At 34.8% G+C, this 20,201-nt stretch overlaps 1 protein-coding gene across 1 annotated transcript in view; it reads right to left on the bottom strand.

The window, feature by feature from the left end:
- The window catches only part of LOC105778289 (myosin-6), a 41,090-nt gene extending 24,366 nt beyond the window's left edge, over window positions 1–16,724 (bottom strand). The window contains exons 1-12 of the mRNA XM_012601970.2: window positions 16,587–16,724; window positions 15,481–15,624; window positions 15,088–15,233; window positions 14,839–14,998; window positions 14,616–14,674; window positions 14,343–14,502; window positions 13,656–13,805; window positions 13,437–13,573; window positions 13,193–13,339; window positions 12,980–13,081; window positions 12,551–12,608; window positions 12,353–12,454 (exon numbers count right to left, since the gene is read on the bottom strand). Coding sequence (XP_012457424.2) covers window positions 12,353–12,454; window positions 12,551–12,608; window positions 12,980–13,081; window positions 13,193–13,339; window positions 13,437–13,573; window positions 13,656–13,805; window positions 14,343–14,502; window positions 14,616–14,674; window positions 14,839–14,998; window positions 15,088–15,233; window positions 15,481–15,624; window positions 16,587–16,724 — 1,503 coding nt within the window. The remainder of the gene's footprint in view (window positions 1–12,352; window positions 12,455–12,550; window positions 12,609–12,979; window positions 13,082–13,192; window positions 13,340–13,436; window positions 13,574–13,655; window positions 13,806–14,342; window positions 14,503–14,615; window positions 14,675–14,838; window positions 14,999–15,087; window positions 15,234–15,480; window positions 15,625–16,586) is intronic.
- Window positions 16,725–20,201: the final 3,477 nt, after the last annotated feature.

Raw genomic sequence — 20,201 nt, 5'->3', positions numbered from 1 at the left:
CCCAACTTATTCTCTTCTTTCTTTAACTCGAATTGTTTGTTTGCTCAAGAAGTTTCGAGGCTTGCTCGACAAGATACTTGCTGAGTCTACTTGATTCTGTTGTTGCACCAACAATTTTCAACTAAGTAGCTTAACAAAGAAACTAAAGAGAAAACCTTGTCATTACAAAGAAGTATACGTCTTCTGACATGTCATCAAGCTGCATGCACTTCAAACAGCAGCATGGTTGGCCAATTTCAACACAATCAACATCAACAAACAAGTGAAGTCCGTTGTGAGTGCTATCGTTTTTGTCAAGATGAGTTTAGGAGGATTTGATGCATAACACAAGAAAGAGAAACCGGTAGAGACTGTTATGATCGAACACTTGGGTTTTTGTTTCAGTAAAAAAATAGTTAACATGCGGTAACATATGATCAAGCATTTAATCAGTCATCTGTTCTATCTTTGTTTGCTTACACTCGAGCTTCTTGTATATTTTTGCTCTCTAGTTTGCCAACCACGATTCTGCAATTGCCAATGATAATTAAATCTTGATATGGAATTGTTACAATTGTGCGTTTGAGATTGATAGTTCATCTCATCAAAAGGAGAATAGAACTTTGGAACTCTTCAGAGAGAGACTCTCAGGGTTTTCAGAAATGTTGCATAAGGTTTTATTATTCCATTTGTTCTTTAAACAAGGACTAATCATTTTCATAAAAGAGGAAACCTATTACCAAAGGAAAATAAATCAACTAAAATAAAAAGATAATCAAGAAACCTAAAGAAAGAAATAGAAGTGTTATCTAAGCCTTAATTAATGATTTTAGATTAACAATATTTCCTAACATAGATTTGGCCATAACAACATCATAGGATGTGTTGAAAAGATGACTCAATTAGATTGAATCATTCAAGGAAGGCTTTAGTTGAAAAAGAAAACATCATAAGAAGTGTTGAAAATGATATTTCAATTTATTAGATTTAATCATTCTCGCTTTTATCTTGATTTTCTTTGTACTTATAAAGTATTTATCTTGTTATCTTATGCCCCAAGCCTATCTAAAACAGTCATCTTAAATTATGTCCTACTTTTAGTCTACCAGAAATTTCTACGTATGTATCACTTTGTACCTACATATAGCTTGGATTTAGTGTTCTTGATCTAAGAAATGCTTTTTCTACCAATTTTCTTAGATGTTATCAAAGTTAATATTTATTAGTATCATATTTTTACTTCGCTTTTTAACATAAAAATAGAGTGTTACATACAAGCCTTTATTGCTATAGTTCTTTTCTTAGACTTATTGGTTTTAAATATTCATTGTCAATCTTTGTTTACCTACAACTTATTCCATAGTGTTAGAGAAAATTCTTATAGCTGTATATAGCTGATTTATATGGACCATATAAGGGATTTATTATTCTCTTTCCTTTCCTATTAAGCTATATATGCATCTCAAGGTAGAAAACAAATATACAATTTTCACCCAAATCAGTTTCATTCTTCTTCCTCCTTTACTAAATCTCGTTTTTCTAGTATCAAAGTCACTCGGGTCAACTTTTGAGTCCATGTTTTGCTGCTTTAAAACATGAAATGTTTTCATATCACTTTTAAAATGATCGTTAATGTGCACCACCGACACAAGGAGGAGCAAACGAGTCTCCTCAGCTATTAGGGAATTTCCAACGACTAGAAGGCAAGCGCATGAAGCACATGCACCATTGAAATCTTTGCACACCATTGTCACACGATGACGCATGAGGGCATGTAGGATGTTACCTGCTCACCAGGCCTCGACTCTAACGTCAATTCACGATTTTGACCCAAGCCCAATGGTTGGGTGTTCAATTGGAGGTGGCACTGATGGCATTTGGTGAGTTTTTGGGGTGTTGTTATTGTTCACTATAGTTCGTTATTATTCTAAGGGCTAGTTGTTCAATTTACTTGGCTTTTGTAGATTAATAAGTTTGTGCAATTTGTGTTTTTGAGGTTATTTTCTATTTCAGGGCTTTTGGAGTTAACGTGTAATTACCAAATTTACAAAGTATAGTGACTGATTTGGAAGTTATAATAAGCAAGATGATTCCGGTGATGTTTATGATTACATATCAAAAATTGAATGGGTCCAACCATTTAGACTACAGCAAAACTGTAAAAATTTATTGAAAGAGTATCGATAAAGATGACCACTTGGTCAAGAATCCACCTATTGATGATGCTAAGTAGGCCTGGTTAAGAAATGATGCACAATTGTTCTTGTAGATGTACGATTCTATCAATAGTGAGGTAATCACTTTAACTAATAATTGTGGATTTGTTAAAGAACTAATGGACTATTTGAATTTTTTGTACTCTGAGAAAGGAAATGTCTCACTGATGTAAAAAATATGCAAAGCCTTCTACTAACTAGATAAGCAAGATAGGTCACAACATGTTTTTTCAATTTCAAGAGAGCATACAAGGAGTTTAATGTTTTGCAACCATTTAGCCCAAATGTGAAAGTTAAATAGACTCATCAGGATCAAATGACTATAATGAGCTTTCTTTCTGGTCTTCTGTAAAAATTTGAGGCTGCTAAACCTTAAATCCTCTTTTGATTTAAGATCACATCTTTGCAAGATACCTTGACGGTGTATTGAAAGCTCTCATTTAGTTCAAACTAATAATAGTTCCCTTGTGGCTTGTGGTAACAAAACAAAAGGATCGAGTAATCGTTACAAAGGGACCAGTAGTCGTGATCAAGAAATAGGGTGAATCATGTTCTAATATTGTTATGAGCCAAGCCATACTAAAAGTTTTTGTGTAAAGCTACAAAATAAGGCTCAAAGATCGTAGTTATCAAATATTAAAACATCAAGTAACAAGACCATCCTACAATCTAAAAAAGACACTTCTTCTATCACTGCTATTGCTGAGTCATGTGTCTTTAAAAAGTGTCTTCTTTCCTCAACTTCCAAATGGGTCATTGATTCCAGTGCTACAGATCATATGATGAGTAATTCAACTATCTTTCACACCATTAATTCTCATACAAACATTACTAAAGTTGTCTTAGCTGATAGATCAACATTTATGTATTCTTGGATCCGGCACCATTAATCCAACACATCTATTTCCATAATTTTTTTGTTAAAATTACTTGATCTTACTTTTAACCTAATATCTATCAGTAAGCTTACTTGTAACCTAAATTATTTGTTGTCATTTTTCCCTGATCATTTTCTCTTTTAAGCTCTTTAAGACAAAACAAATTATTGGTAAAGGCCTTGGGTCTGAAAGTCTTTACGTTCTTATACAATACTGCCAAGATTAGTTGTTTATTCTAGTTTGCTGTCCCGTTTTAAGGTACACTGTCAGTTAGGCCATCCTTCCTTGCCTTGCTTAAAGAAATTGTGTCTGCAGTTTAAGAAATCTTCTTTACTAGATTGTGAGTCATTTTAGTTTGCTAGACATCTTCCTTTAATGTCTAGAGTTAATAAACAAGTAGAATCTCCCTTTGAATTGATTCATTAGACCCAGTTGCAAAGATGAACACTTCCAAAATTTTGTTGTCTTGTTCAACCAACCTTGAGTAGGACCTACAACAATTTAATGAAAAAAAATGCATTTTTACATCGAGACTTAGAAGAGAAGGAGAATATGGCGATTCCTCCTAGATTTGAGGATGAAAAAGCATGAGGAAAAAAGTGTAGATTAAAGAAACCCTTGTACGGTTTGGAACAATCTTATAGAGCATGGTTTGATACATTCAGCAAAACCATGGTTTTTTTTTGGGTATCGAAAAAACAATTTTAAGCATACCCTCATCATATACATCTAACAATAAGATCACTCTTATTATAATTAATATTGATGACATACTAATGACGAGAGATGACAAAGAAGGGATGACTCAACTAAAAGAAAATTGGCTCAGGACTTTGAAATCAAAGATATTGGGAGGCTACAAAATTTCTTGAGAATTGAATTTTCCAGATTAGAGAAAGGGATATTAATCTCTCTTAGAAATTACATATTATTGCTGCTAACAAATATTTGGTTTGATGAGGTGTAACCCTAGAGAATCACCTATTGAGAGAAATCATAAGTTGAAAGTATGGATTGGAGAGTCAGTGGAGAAAGAGAGATATTAAGGTCTAGTTGGACAACTGATTTATATCTCACACACTAAAATAGACATAGCTTATGCAATCAATATAGTAAATCATTTCATGCATGATTCTTGAGAACCTCACATACAAGCAGCCCCTCACATTCTACGTTACCTAAAGTCTACTCTAGGAAATGGCCCTTCTTCTAAATTTGGTCATCTCCAAATAAAAAGCATTTATAAATATGGATTGGGCTAGATCTTTAAAATATAGGAGGTCCACATCTAGGTATTAAACATTTCAAAGGAAAACTTATCACTTAGAGAAGCAAAAATGTAGTTGCTTGATCAAATGTTGACGTAGAGTACAGAGATATTGATGAATTTGGTCAGCATGCAGCAAACACTCGATAGCAAGCAGGCCATGAAGACCAAGCTGTGCAAGAGCTGCTACAACAAGTTTTTGTTTATTTTGTAAACTTTAGTTGATGAAATGAGTCTTAGTTCATTTCTAACTAAGTTAGGCCTATGATTGATGTAATTAGCTAGAGTGTGAGCTGTAAACACAGTTTTTGTTCAAGCTTACAAGTATAAATTTAAAGTTTCTATGTAATTAGTGGAGGTAGGTAATGTTTAGGTGATTACTTGCTGTTTTTGTCAAGCTTAGTGCTTGATTTATGTACTGGCATCATGCCATTGTTTTCTTAATGAATGAATCAGATTTGTTCATCAATTTTCTCTCCATTTTTCCTTAGCTTTTCTTCTTTCTTTTGCTTGAATTCATTTGATTGCTCAGCAAGCATAGAGGCTTGTTGCAAGACACTTGCCGAGTCTGTTATTTCTGTTACAGCACCAACAATTGGTATCTAGAGCATATTTCTTATGGGACCTGGTATTCAAAGAAAGGCTTCATCAAACTTTTCACCAGCTGTACCACAAGTCTTCAATGGGGAAGGCTATCACATATGGGTGGTCAAAATGAAGACCTACCTGCAGGCTTTCGATCTGTGGAAGGTGGTCAACTCTGATGTTGAACCAGAGCCACTTAGAGTGAATCCAACAGTGCCTCAGATTAGGCAGCATGCTGATGAGAGGACCAAGAGGCACAAGGTCATGTTTTGCATCCAGAACTCAGTGTCAGATGTGATTTTCACAAGGATTATGGCCTGTGAATCACCAAAGCAGGCCTGGGACAAGTTGCAAGAGGAGTTTCAAAAGACAGAAAGGACAAGGCAACAACAGTTGTTGAACCTGAGGAGAGAATTCGAGAATTTGAAGTTAAAGGAAGAAGAAACTGTCAATCTTACAGGATTATGGCTGTGGTTAACAGCATTAGGCTCCTTGGAGAGCAGTTTAATGAAGCTAGGATAGTGGAGAAAGTCATTACAACTTTGCTTGAGAGGTATGAGGCAAAAATCTCATCTCTCGAAGACTCAAGGGACCTGTCCAACATCTCCCTGACAGAGTTGATCACTGCTCTATATGCTCAAGAGCAGAGGAGAGCAAGCAGACTGGAGGAGCACCAAGAAGGTGCCTTTCAGGCAAGGAAAAATATTGCCTACAAAGGCAAGAAGGCCTAGAGAGACAAGCCAAGGTATGATGCTACAAGAAAAGAAGGTCAGACTTGCAAGCACTGGAAAAGGGCTGGTCATCCAGAAGAAAAATGCTGGTTCAATCCAGATGCTGTATGCCAGCATTGCAAAAGGAAGGGTTATGTTGAGAGAGTCTGCAAAAGCAAGGATAAACCAAGGCAGAGTCGTTCCCAACAAGTGAAGGCAGAAGCTCGAGTGGCCAAAGAAGATAGTGATAAAGAGGAGCAAGTCTTTGTTGTGTCATGCTCAGCTGCTCAACAAAGAATTCCATCTGGTTGGCTCTTAGACAGTGGATGCACCAACCACATGACACATGTTGCTGCTATTTTCAAGTCCTTAGACAGAAGCTGCAGAACCAAAGTTAAAATAGGTAATGGCCACTTTAAAAAAGCTGAAGGCAAGGGTGATGTGCTGATATGCACTCTCACAGGTGCCAAAGTGATTTCAAATGTGCTCTTGGTGCTTGAAATTGATAGAAACCTGCTCAGCATAGCTCAATTGTTGGAGAAAGGTTATTCTGTTGTGTTCAAAGACAACCAGTGCCAAATCAGTGATCCAAGTGGATCCAAGCTAATGTCAGTCCCAATGGCTGATAAGAGCTTTGTAGTTGATTGGACAAAGGAGTCAGACATTGCCTACACAGCTACATCAGATGAATCCAAGCTTTAGCATCAAAGGCTTGGACATGCCAACTTCAGATCGATGGCTCGAATGGTCAGAGAGGGCTTGGCTAAAAACTTCACCAACTCAGTGGAGCATGATGATGTATGTGAAGTATGTCAGCTAGGAAAGCAGGCCAGACTCCCATTTCCCTCGAATCAAGCTTGGAGAGCCTCTGAAAAACTCCAACTGGTGCACACTGATGTGTGTGGCCCCATGAAGACTGAGTCATTAAGTGGAAACAGGTATTTCATACTGTTTATTGATGATTTCTCGAGATATTGCTGGCTTTACTTCTTGAAACAGAAATCAGAGGTGGCCTCTGTGTTTTGGAAGTTCAAGACTACTGCTGAGACTAAAACAGGCTACAAGCTGAAGACCATAAGGTCTGATAATGGGACTGAGTACACCTCAGTTCAATTCCAAGCCTTTTGTGATAAGGCAGACATCAAACATCAGCTTACCAACACTTATACACCTCAGCAAAATGGTGTAAGTGAAAGGAAGAATAGGAGTTTGATGGATATGGCAAGGTGCTTGATGATTCAAAAGAATTTGCCTAAAGCTCTATGGGCAGAAGCAGTTAACACTGCAACCTACATTCAAAACAGACTTCCAACCAAGGGTTTGGATCAGAAGACCCCATTTGAGGCCTGGTTTGGATTCAAGCCATCACTGGCTCATCTGAAGGTCTTTGGATGCATCTGTTATGCACATGTACCTGCTGTTAAAAGGGACAAATTGTTTGAAAGGGCTCGACCTGGTGTTCTGGTAGGCTACAACACTGTCAAGAGGGGCTGTAGGATCTTGGATCCTTCAACAAACAAAGTATCAGTCAGCAGGGATGTGGCATTTGATGAAAGGTCATGTTGGAACTGGGAAAGACATGAACCTGAGAAAGTTTCAAAAGAACTTGCAGTAGATCAAGCTGAGCCAGATCAAAATGTTCCTGAAATGGACATTGATGATGAACCAGTCAGGGGAATAAGACCATTGACAGAGATTTATGGAAGGGCTCATGTAGCCATATTTGAACCAAGCAACTTTGAAAAGGCTGAAGCTCAGCAAGGGTGAAAGCAGGCAATGGCTGAGGAGATCAGCATGATTGAGAAGAACCAGACTTGGGAATTGGTTGAAAGGCCTGTCAAAAGAAAGGTTATTAGGGTGAAATGGGTGTACAAAGCCAAGCAGAATGCAGATGGAACCTTGAACAAACTGAAAGCAAGGCTAGTTGTCAAGGGGTTCAGTCAGAAATATGGCCTGAACTACCTAGAAACCTTTGCACCAGTGGTCAGGCTCGACACCATCAGACTGCTGATTGCCTTAGCAGCACAGCTCGATTGGAAGATCCATCAACTCGATGTGAAGTCAGCTTTCCTGAATGGCTTCTTAGATGAAGACATCTATATTGAACAACCACAAGGGTTTGAAATAGCTGGGAAGGAGCAAATAGTGTACAAGCTGAAGAAAGCCTTGTATGGCTTGAAACAGGCTCCAAGGACCTGGTACAGCAGAATTGACGGCTACTTAGTTGATTTGGGATTCGATAGGAGCAAGAGTGAGCCAACATTGTATGTTAAGAAGGAAAGGGCACAAACACAACTCATTGTGTCCCTGTATGTTGATGACCTGCTGGTGACAGGAGGAGATCGAACAATGCTGGTCAATTTCAAAACCAAGATGCAAGAGATGTTTGAAATATTTGATCTAGGGGAAATGTCCTATTTTCTTGGAATGAAAGTGTTACAAACACAGAATGGGATATTTTTAAGTTAGAGAAACTTTGCCACAAAGATTTTGACTAAGTTTTTCATGCAAAACAACAAGGCAACAAAGGCTCCTGTTGCTGTTGGTGAGAAGTTATCGAGCCAAGGTGACTTTGAGAAGGTTTGTGAAACAACCTACAGAAGTCTAGTTGGCTGCCTGTTATACTTAACTACCACTAGACCAGACATAATGTATGCTGTAGGATTGCTCTCAAGGTTCTTGCATTGCTGCAATGAGAAGCATTTTCAAGCTGCAAAAAGAGTGCTTAGATATGTCAAAAGCACTTTAAGCCATGGTTTGAGATACATCAAAGAAGGAAATCTGAAGCTAGTTGGCTACACAGACAGTGACTGGGCTGGCTCGATAGATGATATGAAAAGCACCTCAGGGTATGCTTTCAACCTTGGTTCAGCCATGTTCTGCTGGAGCTCGAAGAAGCAAAGCCTGGTAGCTCAATCTACTGCTGAAGCAGAGTATGTGGCAGCAGCAAGTGCTGTCAACCAAACCATTTGGCTAAGGAAAATCTTGGCTGATTTGAATATGCATCAAAAGGAAGCAACAGAGATCTTCTATGACAGCCAATCTGCTGTTGCAGTTGCCAAAAGTCCAGTGTTCCATGGAAGAACAAAGTATTTTAGCATTAAGTTGCATGTTATTCGAGAAATGGAGCAAGCATCAGAAGTGAAATTGATTCATTGTAATTCAAATGATCAACTTGCTGACATCCTAACTAAAGCTCTAAATGTCACAAGGTTCGAGTGTCTAAGAAAGAAATTAGGTGTTTTCACTATACTAACCAATGAGGAGTGATGAATTTGGTCAGCATGCAGCAAACACTCGATAGCAAGTAGGCCATGAAGACCAAGCTGTGCAGGAGCTGCTACAACAAGTTGTTTTTGGTTATTTTGTAAACTTTAGTTGATGAAATGAGTCTTAGTTCATTTCTAACTAAGTTAGGCCTATGATTGATGTAATTAGCTAGAGTGTGAGCTGTAAACACAGTTTTTGTTCAAGCTTACAAGTTTAAATTTCAAGTTTCTATGTAATTAGTAGAGGTAGGTAATGTTTAGGTGATTACTTACTGTTTTTGACAAGCTTAGTGCTTGATTTATGTACTGGCATCATGCCATTGTTTCTTAATAAATGAATCAGATTTGTTCATCAATTTTCTCTCCATTTTTCCTTAGCTTTTCTTCTTTCTTTTGCTCGAATTCATTTGATTGCTCAGCAAGCATAGAGGCTTGTTGCACAAGACACTTGCCGAGTCTGTTATTTCTATTACAGCACCAACAGATATTGCTCAAGGTGTTTCTGAACTCTTGTGTTTGAAGGAATTGGACTTGTCAAGGAATAAGAAAATGTCCTTGTAATGTGGCAAAAAGGCTATTATCAGTGTAGCTTAAAATCCAGTTCAACATTATTGAACAAAATATATTAGTAGTCACTTTATCAAAGAGAAATTGACCACATGCTCCTTAAACTTAGTTCATGTGACGTTTGACAAGTAGTTAGCTTACATATTCACAAAAAGGATTGAGAAAAAGGGCCCATCATATTCTGGTGTACAAGTTGGAGATGTGTGATATCTATGCACCAAATTGATGGGGAGAGTTGACAACTAACTGAATTAGGATTGCTGATGTTTAAGGATAACAACAATTCTTGACTTTCAGGGTTCTTTTTACAAATATTTAGCTTTATTATTTCCTTAGATAGATTTATTCATGGTGTATAAATACCTACGTAATTTCTCACTCAAGACATTGAAATTCATCAAACATCTCTTCTAAATTTGTTTAAAGGTTGCTACCACTATTGTTCACAAAAAAAAGATCGTAGGTAGCTTTGGGAGGAATCTATTCTTACAACTATGTAACTTACAATTGGATAAATATAAAGATTTCAAGGTTTCATGCACCTCAAAGTTTCAAAAGGTTTTTCTTTCTTTTTTCTTTTATCTAAGTTGTGCTCTAACCAACCATTAGAAGTGTTTATTCATAATCACAACCGAGGTAAATTAAACATAAGAGAAATGAAGTAATTCTTTGTAGGTTATATTTTGAAGCAAGAAGGATACAAATGTTATGACCTTATTTCCAAAAAAAATGTTTGCCACCATGGATGTCACCTTTTTTAAGTCTGTTTTAGTGAAACTCACCTTTAGGATGAGATTTATGGAAGATTTGGGATACTTAGATGTTTTTGTAAATCAAAATACCATATTGATTTCTACAATGTCATATATGCAAAACCTAGTGTTTTAACTAATGAAAACCAAGGTTCAGATTTTAGAAGTCATAATAATTTGGATGCAGTGGAAAGACAACAAGTACGAAAAAAACTCCTTGTTTACTTGTAGAGAAAATAAATTCAAAGTAATAAGGCCAATGCTTATCATAATGTCAAGAATCTAAATCGGAGGTTGATCAAAACTCTATTGGATCTCCTCGTAACCTTCATTGTGAGTCTATCCAAGCTAGTACACCTAGTTCTCCTAATCCTACTTCTAGTTATTTTTTATCTTAATGTCTAATTGCTAAATGAAAGGGGATTAAAATTTGTACCAAACAACCAATGCCAAAACATGTTTCTTACAAAAATTTGTCACCGAGTGTTTATGCCGGGATGGTATTGGCCAAGTCAAAGGAGGGTATTTTCATCTCTCAACATGATTATGTGTTAGAATTACTTGAAGAAACTGATTTGATTGGGCGTAAGGCTATTGAGACTCTAATTGAACCTATCTTGAAGTTACAACCGACAAGCTTAAAGAAGTGGTGAACAAGGATTATTTTCAAAGGCTAGTTGGTAAAATGAGTTTCTCAAATACACACCCATATATAGCTTTTGCAATTAGTATGGTAAGTCAATTCATGCAATCACCAAACTAGAACACATGGATGTTGCTTATAGAATTCTAAGGTATTTAGAGGCACACCAAGTAGAGATCTACTATTTGAAAATTGTGGTCACCTACAATTTAAAGTGGTCGCTAATTTCAATTGTTGAAACTATAACCAAAACATAATAGGAAGCACGACATGACCTTGAAATGAAACACAAAGACAACATAAATACCCTAACATGTCAAAATCTATATAACACAAATTATTAACTTATCAAAAATTATATAAATATAAAATAATTTAAACATGATTATGACATTAATACACATATTGCTAGGTCTAGTATTATAGATAAAGATATTTCAAGAAAACTTAAAAGTCTCTAATCATTTACCCAAGAAATTATACTATGATAATAAAACAACAATTTGAGAGGCTTATTGGCAACCTGACAATGGAGGTTATTTTTGAAATGGCTGGAGAGGCACTAACCAAAAGGACAACATAATGAAAATATTCAACCATTATAAGATTTGATATTTTAATTTATCTTTCTACTTATCATGTATTTATCTTATTATCTTACAATCTTAGTCTATCTAGAATATCTATACTATAATTATCTCCTAGTTTTAGTCTATCTAGAACTTGTACAAACTTATCGCGTTGTAACCATATATAGTTAATTGATATAGTAGTACGAATATATTTCCTACTACTTTTCTTGTAGGATGTATGCTAAAGTTAAAACCACAAGGGTCTAGGTATAGTTAGCCTTAAAATTTTCTTTAATATAAGAAATAAACATTCATGGACTCAAAGAGTGAACCTAGGACACTGGGATTAAGAGTGCAGTATTCTACCAAGAGACTACTCCTAAATTTTTCGTGATTTTTAAAAGAAATTTCCTAAAACACAATTGTGATCAATATCAAACAAACATAAAATCAAGATCATAGCTTCTAATGTATGAAACACCATCATCCAAGTTCTATATAATCTTAGAGTCAGCAAACAACATAACATTATTTGTAGTTCTTCATATTTTTTAAAATTGCTTTTATAACCAAACAAATTTCACAAAACCTAGCGAATCCTACCCTGTAAAAAAAAAAAAAAGAGTTAAAACCAACTATTAGTATCATAAAAAAAAATTAGTCAAATGTGACTAATGATAGCCAAGCTATCTTTGTCAGATATTCCACTTGGCTTGGCAAATGGAGTTTAAATTCTGTATATTATCAAGTAAGCAAAGATCAATATCTAAATCCAAAAATTTATTCCGCAAGATTTTTAATAATTCATGACAAAAGCATAAACTTCTTCCGCACAAACACAAATATAAAATATTAGAGCAGAATTTAGATTTCTGGTGAAAAATTAAATTCAAATGGAAGAAGTGATGACATACCTTCTCAATGAGATCAAGAATATCTTGATTATCAACAAATTCTATATAACTCCAATCAATTGCTTCTCTTTCATATTCCTCCTGTTCCATCTTAAAGACATGCTGGCAAATGACAACATTAGCCATGTTAAGCATGGCTTTGAAAGCTTAAAAGCTAAAAATATCCTCAAGACACTAGCACCAATCTAGTGCATAAACCTGATTAAAATGTTGTTGTAGCTTTTCATTTGTCAAATTGATGCAGAATTGCTCAAAACTGTATGGGATGAAAATTTCAAAAATCATGTAAGTGCTAATAGTGCCAACCTACGGAATATGGTAAATAGTTGTGCACATTGTAAAACTTGAAAACAGACAAAACATGTAGAGAGAATTGAGCTTTAAAATACATGAAACGCCGCCATCTGTCAAAAAAGAAAAACTAGAAGGTAGTTGCCACACTAGCCAAGACAAGCAAAGTAAATTAGAAATAGGGGCCCGCATAATGTTTAAGGAATCTCTACAGATCATGGCCTTGAAACCTTGACTTCCCCTAATTAGACATCCCAATCATGAAAATGATACAGGGATGTCATGAAAGATATTGATTTCTGTAAATGACGAAAACAAAGCATACCGGTTAAGCACCTGTTTGTCTTGAAACTCTCAAATCCATAAATATCAAGAACACCAATCAAGAATTTTGATTCTTTATCCTGACCAATAGCAACATTTATCTTCTCCACAAGCCTGGGCAACCAGAGTGCCAAAATGTTAAGAGAAAAACTGTTAGATAAGATGTGTTTGGCCTGTGATCTTATGTCTCTCCAGAATGAATCTCTATGGTAGATTGAAAGTTACCAGTCAAATAATTTTGAATAGACAATTTTGGCAAGAGCATCTCTACTGAGGGCTGCAGCATTTGGATCTAGTGCTTTAGTAATGGTTTCATCACGAGTCACAAAGACACGTTTACATAAGGATTCTTCAAGAGACTTCTCATCACACCTAAACAATAAAGGCATATTAGAGGTTTTCCATTCACATCTACACACAAGAACGACATGATGGATGTCTAAGGATAACAGTAGTAATGACAAATTACATGAAAAGTTCTGCAGCAGTTTTTAGATGGAATCGAGATTTATCATTCTTAGGTTCAGAAGCATCTGTTTCTTGTCCCTTAGAAAACTCTACATTTCCTAAATGTAAAATTGCAGCCACAACTCGAAATATTGCATCCTGAAATAGACACACTCAAAAAAATATTTAAAAAGAACCAAGTTAAATAACTTCAACTAAACTAATGACCAAGATGCGTTACCTGTTCTTCCTCACTAATCCCAACAACATCCATAGCTCTCCTAGTTGCAATGTACTCTTCAGAATCATTTAGAGCATCCAACTCAATACAATTTGACTGGTTTAAGTAATGAAAAGTTCTAGGATTTCCCAATTTGTACTTCTCAACATCCTGTTAACATGTATTAGGAATAAAACCAAAAAAGATTTAGATTCTTCTTGGGTAACAAGAAACTAGTAAATATAGGAAAAAATGATGACCTGATGTTAAAACAATGGAGTTTACACTTTAATCACAAGAGCCCAAATAGTGCTGTTCTCATACTGCATTAATCATATTTGTAAATCTAGAACACAAAGCTCTAGTCATGGGTTCTATTGCATATTTTGACACGGAAAGAAATTTTCAGATAAAATAACCACAATTTGATAACCCAGCACACAGAGCTTGAAGTGCTGCAAGCTATGCTAATAGGGACCTGATTTCAGCAACTTTGATATCATCCCTACACTTCTACACCACATTTCAGTTGAAAAGAGTAATCAACTCCAATTATTGTGGCATCATTTGTTTTAAGGAAAACTATATCTGAAAAAGCATAAGCTATAACAGGACTTTGACATCTTTGTTTTTTTTACTAGTATTATAAAATAAACCTGAATTGCTCGGTGAAGGTAAATGCAGAAAGCTCAGAGGAGACACCATTACCTCCTTTCGTGCAGAGCAAAGCATATAAAAGCAATGATAATTTCTCTCTGGATCAGACACTTGGCAAACACGAGATCGTTCTAGCAAATAAGTTCTTATTGCAGCTCCAGAAATTCTACCCCTTTGATCAAATTGAATTTCCACGAACTTGCCAAAGCGACTGCAATTCCATCATGTTCAATCAGGGGGCTTTCATCATATAAAGCAAGACACTTAAAATAAAAATCCTCAAGGAATGAGGAATAAACCTATGTCTCAGTACAGATTTCCAACCTTGAATTATTGTTTCTGACAGTCTTCGCATTGCCAAATGCTTCTAGAACAGGATTAGACTACAAATGTAAGAAGCAAAAACAAATTAGGAAGTTTTTTTTCTTTTATTCAAGCAACCTCATTTTCCATGAAAAGAAGTAAGGAGACCTTAATAAAAAATGCAACATCAAATTCATCAATTTCACATACTGCAAAACTGAAAAAGTTAAGTAGTCTGAGCTACCTCCAAGACCTTCTGCTCCACAGACCGTTCCTCTGCATTGCTAACTCTCCCTCCCATATAGGCTAGATAGCGCATAAGCATCTTTGTACTCTCTGTTTTACCAGCTCCACTTTCACCACTTACCAAAATTGCTTGGCTAATTCCCTCATTAATCATCTGTCTGTTCACAACATTTACTAAATCAATGATGTACATCAAGAAAGCAGAATAATTTTATGACTGATAAGAGAAAGCATAAAAATAGACTACCTATAGGCAGAATCTGCAACCGCAAATGGATGTGGGCTTAGCTCACCCAAGGCTGCCCCTTTGTACTTTTGCATCACCTGAATGTCGTATAAATGTGGCAGTCTTTTAAAAGGATTTACGGCAATCAATATACCTCCTGTATAGGTCTGGAACAAATACCAGAATGTTTAGCTGCACACAACAATACATTCCTCTAGAAAACCTAAAACAACCATATAGCAAATTAAAGAAACATATTGATACAGCCAACATAAACCATGCTCGAAGGGCTGCAAAAGTGAAACATGGTATCGGATTTTTCCACTACCGTAACATCATAATAAATTAAGCAATATGAGAAATATGCTAGAACAAGCAATAAGAAAGGGATGCAAATCAGCTGGTAATACTTACATATATTTCATTAGCATCATATCGACATTTTAAGTTCTGCAAAACCCCTGGCTCATGCAAATATGCTAGCTTTGTCATATCATCAACACCACATTCAGGAAATTCAGGATCCTTTGGATAGGAACTAGATGTCTTGGCCACAACCTACACAGCAAGAAAGGAAGCAAAGGCCACGAACCTTTCAAACTCCATTTTCATGTACTCAGACAAAGAGAAAATAAAGGAAAGTATTGTTGTGAACCAGCAAATATGGAGAAGGAAATTTAGCGTTTGAATAGATGACAGGAGTCGTTAGATGAAGTGATAATAATCTAAACAACATATGTTTTACCACTTTAAGATCAACATAGTACACATATAAGTTGAAGAAGAAGTTTTAAACCAGCAGTTCTGAAAACACGACTTCCAGAAGGAAGTCAGAAAGAAAAGTAACTTCGTTAGCTTCCCTTGCATCAGATAGCTGGTTTTTTTTTTTTTTTAATTTATGATTATCTGAGATGATTCTTGGATACTAAATATATGGAAAAAATTGCAATTCAACCTTCAGTTATTTTTTTACCAGATTATAGGATTAGTCTGACTATGGTGATATTTTTGATTATCTGATTATATGAAAAAATATATGAAAAAATATTGGATCATACCACCATCATCTTACCACTTAGTGACTATAGCTGGTCTTCTCTAAAAGATAAAACATATCTATGATTAGTCTGACTATGGTGATATTTTTAATTAAGGAAAGCTTCTTTTCTTTCTATATTTCATTTTAATTTTTCATGGAATGAACAGTTGATTATCTACAAAGCCAACATGAACAGGTAATATAACAAGACTTATGGAATGAACTTCGTAGTGCACATTTTAGCACCACTAATACATTGTCAGTATATACTTTTTGTTGTGTTCTGTCTCTTTTTGCTTAAGAAAAACATCCATATTATCCTCCTCTGTATTATGTACATTGGGAACATTTCAGTTTCTTATAATTTGCTCATATTTTAAAATAAAAACTAGCCAAAACCATTTACCTTTTTGGTTCTTCAACTATACCAATAAAATGGGGGAGGGGAGCAAATCACAAAATACTGAGAACAAGCACTCACCGTCTTAGCTGTACACTTTACTTTAATCTCTTCCCCATTAATTTCTATCACTTCCCCATCTAACCAAGCATCATCTGGATCCTCCACCCAAACGCGGGAACCAATCATAATACTGGATGGAGCAGCCTGTGAGTCCATGTCATGTTTATTAGCATACCAATTTTTTTTTTTTTTTTAAAAAAGAGTATAGAACATAAAATTAAGTCGTAGTTACGCAAGTACATCAAAAATAGTTTTTATGCATCTCACATTTAATCCTTTTAAGATTGCATTTGGGAACTTGGATTTCAAATTTTAGATAGGATTTTTTAAAAAAAGTGTAAAATAAGTGATACCACACCATACAACTGTAGCATTCATGATTTTTTTCTCAAATCCATGAATTTTGCAGATGTAATAATGAATTTGGAATTCTAAGGAATTTATGAATTCAACAAATTCATGCTATTGATACTTTCCAAATATATATGATATTGAAACCCTACTAATTTTTTCATGATGTAAGCATTTCATTCTTATAATTTATAGAACAAATGGAATCCAAATTTTATGCTCCTAACACGACATAAAACAATTTTCTAGCATCGATCAATTTGAATTTCCATCTTGGAAATCAGAAACTCAAGTCACAAAAATCACTATCTCAACAAAAGAACAGGGATAAGGCTGTGAACATCTAACCCTCTCTGAGCTGCCATTAGTTTTAGTAATCTAGCTACGTCCTAAGGGTTAGTATATGATGTCCACACGACACAGGGTTATCTTATTGATAAAGTCGTGTTCCGTTGAGGTCCACATATGAGTTTGATATTCATCACAACACTAAAAGGTGGGATCTAAATGTGGTTTATATAGATGAAGGGTCCAAACCAAGAACCTAACCCAAGGTTTTCAGTTCAAGTGGAGTTCGACAAGCATGTATGGGTTCCTTGGTGTGCTCCACAAGAGCACATTAAGCAAATTAGAGCAAAGCTACTTGTCAGTTATTATAACAATGTCAAGTTTATACCATTCAAAAAAAAAAAAACAAGAGAAGAAAACAATATCAAGATTACTCGCTATCCATTAAGAATATTGCGGACCAAGAAATGCAGCTCTAGTCCTAGAAACTGGAATATTAATTGAACGCAATCAATCATATCTTCAAAACACTTACTTTTAATGAACTTTTGAAAAATAGCATAAAATATAATTTAAATTCAAATTTCTAAATAAATAAAAAAACTATATTGAAGAAAAAAAGTATTTTTTCTTTTAAAAAACTTAAATTTTGATTATTTCATTGGATTGGGAATGCCTATTGATTCACGAAAACAGATTCCAAAATCAACAAAATAGGCATACATACATTTTAACTATCAAGCAAATTTAGGAAAGAGACAAGTAAACTTGAAAATAAAAGAAAATCGCATGGGAAACAAATCCAGACCATTGTTTCTGATTTGATTCAGATCCAAGGCAGAGGTAATAAACACTAGATCCTTCTTCCAAAAGCGAAGCGAATTGCCATTCAAAAAGCTTTTACCTCCAAATATCTGCCTTCTAATTAAATCATGACTTTCACATTCCTTGCCCTCCCATCTCTCTCTCTCTCCTTATTAACCCTACCAAATCTATCTTTTCCTTCTCTCTATCACTACAGATAATTTGTTACCGAATTGCCCCCTTCTTTCTTTTGTTTAATTTATCTCGTTTTCTATAGGAAATGAAGGGACGAGGAAGATGTCACATTGAAGGAACGGGCCATTACAGAAAAAATAAATGCTATACAATGGCAGACCGTTAAGCGCCTTCTTTTCACCAACGTAGCGAATCCGAATATCAAACATAGCCAAACACTCATTCGTCTCTGGACCTGCTATTTTTCTTTCTAGTTTTTTCGCTGGACGTTATTTTCTCGTCTTCTTTTCTACCTCCATGAAATGGAAAACGTAGCGTTCTTTTATCTTTTTTGGTTTCCTCAAGCTGATCGTCGTAGAGGCTTGAACTCAAAATAAATAATGCGGAATTCCTAATTTGTCCTTAATTTTGGAGTATAATTGCTGAGTCTTATTATTTAAGTCATTATTAAAAGGTTTAATTCAAACTCTCAGTCCCTGTAATCTTTATATATTTAAATTTTAGTTTGTATACTTTTAATCTAAATAATTTATTTATTTACTTTTCTAATTTAATAATTGAAGTCTAATTGATAGCATAATTCAAAAACTTCCATTAAACTAGATTATATCACAGTAAATTTGTTCACATGACTAGAATTACACATGTGAAAAACCGAATAAGCAATTAAAATATTTGGGATTTTAAGTTTTCAATTCTGAATTTGAGATTATAACATTAATTTAGTTCTATTTCAAAAAGGTAATGAAAGTCAATATATATTGTTGTATGGCTTTAGTTGGCCATGAGTAAAACTTTTTAAAATGCACATAATTTAATAAAAGTCCATTGACAATGTTATTTATTGTACTAAAATTTTACAATTTTGAAATTTTGAAATTTTAAAATTTTAAAATAAAGAGATTAAATTCACAATCTTAAAAAAATACCGAGATTGAGGGCAGTATTATGCTTTATTAAAACGTTGCAATTTTGGTTTTATGACGGCTTTGAATAGAATTCTAATTATTTCGAAATGTTGGGAACCATAGCTTTTTTTAATACCAACAAGAAACAACTAATAACAAAGGTGATTCTTTCGCCCAACTATATTTTTACTTTCAAGATCTTTCTTCTTCTTCTTTTTTTTACTATAAAAAATATAAAATGCTATAGCCTCTAGTGTAACTTTTGTTAGTCCCCAAAACGATATATCCTCAAATTGGGATTAGGTAAAAAAATATATAATGTATCATTCCATACTCAATTCGACCGTCAGGTTCGAGCGACAAGATGTCACATTTGTTATTAGAGCAATTATAATTTCAATTACCATTTAAATAATCAATTTACATAATAATAGGTTCATTACATATTAGCACATGTTATATAATTGCTTTCGAAGTTAAATCGAGCTTATGAAAGCTCTTTTGAAAACTCGAGATCAAACGAGGATCAAAATATAAAATATTAAAAACTATCAAGTTGGCGTCACGACAATGGGGTACCATGTCGCGACCTTGAACAAACAGTGAGTATCCCCTTGATATTGGAGAGTCTGTGGTCACGATGCCACTCACTGTCAATTCCTCATAATGACGTTGAGTACATGTCATTGCAACTTCACTTACTATTTTGACAAAATTCATTAAACAACTTAAATTTCAACCAACCAACACCTAAACTTCATCAAATATACCAATTAACAATTTGACACCAATAAACAGCTAAGTTACAAGCATTACAATATTTCATCCATGATACCAAATTACCAAGACACTATCTTTTATTACTTATATGATCATATACACTAATTAACCATTTAAACATTATATAATAATCTTGATAACTTAAGTAGTTCATATCCTTAAGTTGAAATTGACATAAACTAACCAAATCCTTCCAATTAACCATTCAAGATACAAAACCAACTCAAACCTTAGGTACATGCCATTTATCAAAAATAAAAGGTGTTATAAAACACTGTTGAGTCAAGGGTTTTAGATTGGATGCTGA

The sequence above is a fragment of the Gossypium raimondii genome, chromosome 10, assembly GCF_025698545.1.
Source record: "Gossypium raimondii isolate GPD5lz chromosome 10, ASM2569854v1, whole genome shotgun sequence".
NCBI classification, from domain to species: domain Eukaryota; kingdom Viridiplantae; phylum Streptophyta; class Magnoliopsida; order Malvales; family Malvaceae; genus Gossypium; species Gossypium raimondii.
This window is presented reverse-complemented; position numbering and strand designations above follow the sequence as displayed.